Genomic DNA, 5,033 nt, shown 5'->3' on the forward strand with positions numbered 1-5,033 from the left:
ATTTATTCTTCGAAATAATAAATTTCAAATCTGCAAAATCCGAAATACAATCTCAAATAATTTCAAATAAATAAATGAAATTTCCTGAAATTTGAATTGTTACAAAAAGTGTTTCAATTCGTATAACATATTATTTAGTTACTGTGTTTTAATTAATTAAAAAAATATGAAAAGAACATTTTGATAATTATTCATATTTCAAAATAATATCTATGGATTTTGATTATGATTGCATCATCGTATCAAACAAAATTTCTTTATGATTGAATCAAATTTTCATTACTCGTAAATGTGATTTATGTTCAATTTCTTTTTACAACATGTGAGGCAGTAAAGTCAAACCTATTAACTTGATATTGATTGTGTAAACTTTATGTCAGCTGAACTATACTCATCTTGATGAGTTTCATTGACATCATAGCCATTAATTAATAAACTTTATACTTAATTTATTTAGCACTAATTTTTAAAATCTAGATAAAATTTATGTCCCTATTTCTTATAATTATTTGCTTATTTCTTAAGTACAATGGTTGAATTCTTATCCAAATTCCAAAAAATAAAAACAAATTTTCTTAGTTTTTAAAATTCAGCTTGGTTTTTTAAACTATCGGTAAATAGATAACAAAGAAAGAAGTTTGGATGTACAAGAGTGTTTGTAGGCTTATTTTTCAAAAAAAAAATTAAATAGTTACCAAACCAGCCTAACTTTTTTTTAATTTTGTAATCTAATTTGAAAATATTTTTTAAAGTCTAAACAAGAAATAATTTCTAAAAATCTATCTTAGAAAAAAAGGACTAGAAATAAGAGTTTATACAGACTTAAAAATTTGTTACGACTTATGTTAGGCAATCCAATCTATTTTTTATTTTTGAAATTGACCAATTTTTTTAAGGTAAAAACCAACAAATTAAATAAATAATTTCTCAGCTATTTATATATTTATTTATATTAAAAATATAGTCCAAAAGCAAAATCGACGAGAGTTTAGGTATCATTATCAAATTTATTACTTCAAATGGTTTCCGATGGGAAAATCTTTCATTTTCAACGTTAGATCTGTCTCAGATTCCGTTCCGGCGAGTTAAAATCCTACCGGGATTTGCTAGTTTCGTGATATTTTCTTCCTCCGGCTGAGGATTTGTTTCATTTCGGTGCCAAATGGAAGGTTTTACTGCCGAAGATCTGTCCACAATCGGAGGAATTGCGACCGTTTCGCTTCTCCATTCCTTCATTCCCACTCACTGGCTTCCTTTCTCCGTCGTCGGCCGCGTTCAGAAATGGACTCTCTCCAGGACTCTCCTCGTCAGTATGTTTTCTGCAACCGATCGCATTTCTTAGATCTCTTATTTTTGCCTTTGTTTCACCATCCATTTGGTTTATTGTTTTGCGAATTACTCGGAAAATTTGTTCGGATGCTGCTCTGTGCCTTAGAGAAAAATTGCCAAGGCTGGATTTGATTTATCAAAATGCAGTTTAATTGTTTTGTTTAGTTGAATCTTGTCCGGTGTTATGGTGAGTCGGTGACAATGTTGTCTTAATTATCGGTAGTTTTGCTCGAACGATAGTTCTTAGCGCGTTCTTTTGAGGATTAGTGGCTGCAGAGGAGGATTTTATCATACAGAGCTCATAAACTAATTGCGAGATCTAGCTAACTATATCTCTTAATTAGCGTATTAGGTCCTTATCATCACTTTTCTATCATATTTCATAATGAGTCCATATAATATGCTTATTTTTATGCTGCTGTTGATACTCCGTTTAAAATGTTATATATTATTTTTTCTAGTCTTGATGTTTGATAGGGTGTTAGATATAATATTAAATTTAATTTCACCGATCAACTTAAGCTTTTGGGTTGATCAGAGATTTAACATGGTATTAGCATGGAAGGTTCTATATTCAAACCTCTGCACTCCAATTATTGTTGATTTCCACTTGTTAGGATTTTCTACATTACATAGTTCAAGCCCACAAGTTATGGGTAGTATTAGAGTCTTGATATAATATTACATTTAAGGGCAGTTACAAATATAGCGATCAGCCCAAAGTATTACCAGATATAACAATAGAAAAGAATTTGTAGATATGGCAAAATTTAGATCAGCTCTCGGAGTTTGTCACTTATAGGAGTTTATCAAAGATAAGAGTCCATCGTTGATAGATTTTGCTACATTAACAATTATTTAAAAATGTTGCTATACACTTTTAGTAGCCCTAAAAATGTTGCCCATTGTAATTACCCGTAAATTTACTTCATCCATCAACTTAAGCTTTTGGGTCAACCGGTGGTTTAACAATCTTTATTCAGCTGGTCTCTAGATTTAGAACAGTTAAAAAAACTTATAGGAATTTTTAGGGCATGAATATAATGGCAGTTGCAAGGTTTTGCCAATAGTAAACTATTTTAGAATTTGGTCACTTATGGAGATTTGATGTCTTTTTTGTAAATTGATTAATCTCTGTGTCCCAAATTAGAATGGGACTACAGACTATAAATATAATGATGAAATAAAAGTGAACTTCATTTTATTTTATTTTATTTTTAAATTTAAGAAGCCCGCGCTGCGCATATATTTTGTTATCTTACAAAATGCAAGTAATGTTTAGTGTATTTCTAGTTTCACAAAGTTTGCAATTGGAAATTTTATGTTTAGATGCATATTTTATTTTGCAGCTGCTTTTGGAGCAATTTTACATGTCATATCCACTTCACTTCTTGGAATAACCGCAATCACGATGGCTAATACAATTGCTGGTGAAGAAACTGTACACAAGCTGGCTTCTCTTTTGCTTATAATTCTTGGAGCATGTTATGTTTTATTGTTTATGACTGGAAGAGGTAGTCATAGCCACTCCCACAACCAACCAATGGAGAAAATGGCTGTTGCTGGTCTTGTCCTTGTACCTGCTTTGTCTCCCTGTGCAACCACTCTTCCAGTGTTTCTTGCTGTTGGAAATTCATCTTCCATGATGGTGCTTGCTATCATAGTGCTGCTGTTCAGGTATTTAGGCATAAAATTTTCTTGTCTGTTGTACATTATGCAACTTCTTTGTTTTGAGAGAAAGAAACCAACTTTTAGAGAGAAAAATGGAGGGAAGGAAGCAGAAGCTGCCTAAAAACTTGATTCTTAAGTCGACCAGAGGGCTACATGAAAAAAAATGAAGACAATATCAATGGAGATTAGTTATGTTTGGCGTTGGCCTAAACAAAGATATCAAAAAAGTCAAAGTTCACACTACATCTTGGAAGCTTTCTACATAACCCTTCCACCCAAATATTCTTCAGAGTTATGGAAATACCATTCCATGAAGCTCTTCTTTGTTGCAAGAAGGTGGACATTACAAAACTCAATCCAATCTTGGTTCCTCTGGCTAGAAGCAAATGAGAAATGAAAAAGTCAACTGCTATAGAAACATCTTTTGCTTGAGAAATCACACATACACTCTGTCTAATCAAATATCCTCCTAGAAGCGAATGTACGGACTAATCAAATATCCTCCTAGAAGCGAATGTGATGGCCTTCCTCGACTGAATATTTTAAGGATTTGAGAAAAGTCTAAAAGACAAGTTTGAGATAGCTTAGAAAAAGTATTAGTGGAAACCACACCCGCATCCGAACTATTAGCGTGGAGCCCATACTTACCAATAATTAGTTTTTGAAGGAAAATGGCACAATCATTTGTAGTTTGTACATTATGCCACCGATGAGAGCCTCAATGAAAGTTGACAAGCACTCTGTCTCTGACAAATTGTTGGAGTTGCACATTGGCATGTATTATGCTTTTGAAGCCGAACTGCCGAAGGCTGATAAGAACACATCCCCAAAACTAAAACGAAGATAGCCTCCCCCCTACTGGCAGTCGTTCTCGCTATTTGTAGATTTTCCTTGGAATTTAATTATATGCGATAGTATATCTACTTCCAGCCGGGATTGCTATTATAATCTGTCTTTAATGCCGATTCACATCAATGTTAACTAGGTAGTGAAAGTGAAGTATTCTACTTGATTGTTTTGGGTTCCAAGGGAAGTCTCTGTTCGCTCTGGAATGAAGTTTTAGGCTGGCTTGGATCTTATTTTCATTTAAGTTGGACATATCAATGTAACTATGATATTTGTGAAGGAGCATGATTTATTTTATAACATTCTAAGGGATCGATCACAAAGTTTAATTGATTTTAACCTAAGAACTGTTTGTTTAAAAAACCATTCATGTTAAGCATTCCATCCATATTAAGATTCATTTCATTGATACATTATAACTTGCCTCTCGGTTGTGTTGAATTTGCAGCACAATAACTGTGATGACTTCGTTGGTGGCTTTGTCATTCTATGGCGCGAGCCAGCTCAAGTTTCACTGGGTCGAACGATACGACAAACTTCTTGTAGGTTCAGTGTTGTGCGTAGTAGGTATTCTGACACTCATCTTTCATGACCACGAGCACGACCACCACGGACATGGAGGTTCCATAGGAGACAATTTGCCTAGGAAAATTATTGTACTTTAAGAATTTATATCATCTCATTCCTGCAGATACTTATATTTTTGATCTTCTGGGAAATTTGAAGACTGACTTTGAACCCTGTATTATATCAGCACCAGGTGGGTTTAAAGGTCAGTTTCTTGTCTTCCTTTGTTGCCATTTTGTCACAATTAAGATATTTTTTGTTTCATGTAATGACCAATAGAAGGTTAACATCCCGCTTCATTACTTTGTTGAAACATAGACCCAATGTTAGGACCATCTATGTAGTTACCGCTTTGTTCTTTGAAAGTGCCTAATTTGTTTCTCTTTGACTTCCCAATGAAACTCGGATTTTATACTTTTAGAGCTTGTTTGCCATGACTTTTAGGTACTTAAATAAAAAGAAAAAAAAGGGAAAAAAAAATACCTTTTTGGTCCCTAGATTTTGAATATTGTTTCTATTTAGTCTCTAAGTTTCAAAATTTTACACATTTAGCTTTTAAGTTTTGAGTTTGGTTTCAATATACTTACTAAGTATCAATATGTTACAATTTTACTCTTAAC

General features: G+C 33.1%; 1 protein-coding gene across 1 annotated transcript; it reads left to right on the forward strand.

The window, feature by feature from the left end:
- Window positions 1-963: 963 nt before the first annotated feature.
- LOC120070772 lies at window positions 964-4,794 on the forward strand. The gene is made up of 3 exons (XM_039022656.1): window positions 964-1,310; window positions 2,679-3,006; window positions 4,295-4,794. The coding sequence occupies exons 1-3, from the start codon at window positions 1,163-1,165 to the stop codon at window positions 4,509-4,511; spliced, it is 693 nt and encodes a 230-aa protein (XP_038878584.1). The 5' UTR covers window positions 964-1,162; the 3' UTR covers window positions 4,512-4,794.
- The last annotated feature ends 239 nt before the right edge of the window (window positions 4,795-5,033 follow it).

The sequence above is a fragment of the Benincasa hispida genome, chromosome 2 (genome assembly GCF_009727055.1).
Source record: "Benincasa hispida cultivar B227 chromosome 2, ASM972705v1, whole genome shotgun sequence".
NCBI lineage: Eukaryota > Viridiplantae > Streptophyta > Magnoliopsida > Cucurbitales > Cucurbitaceae > Benincasa > Benincasa hispida.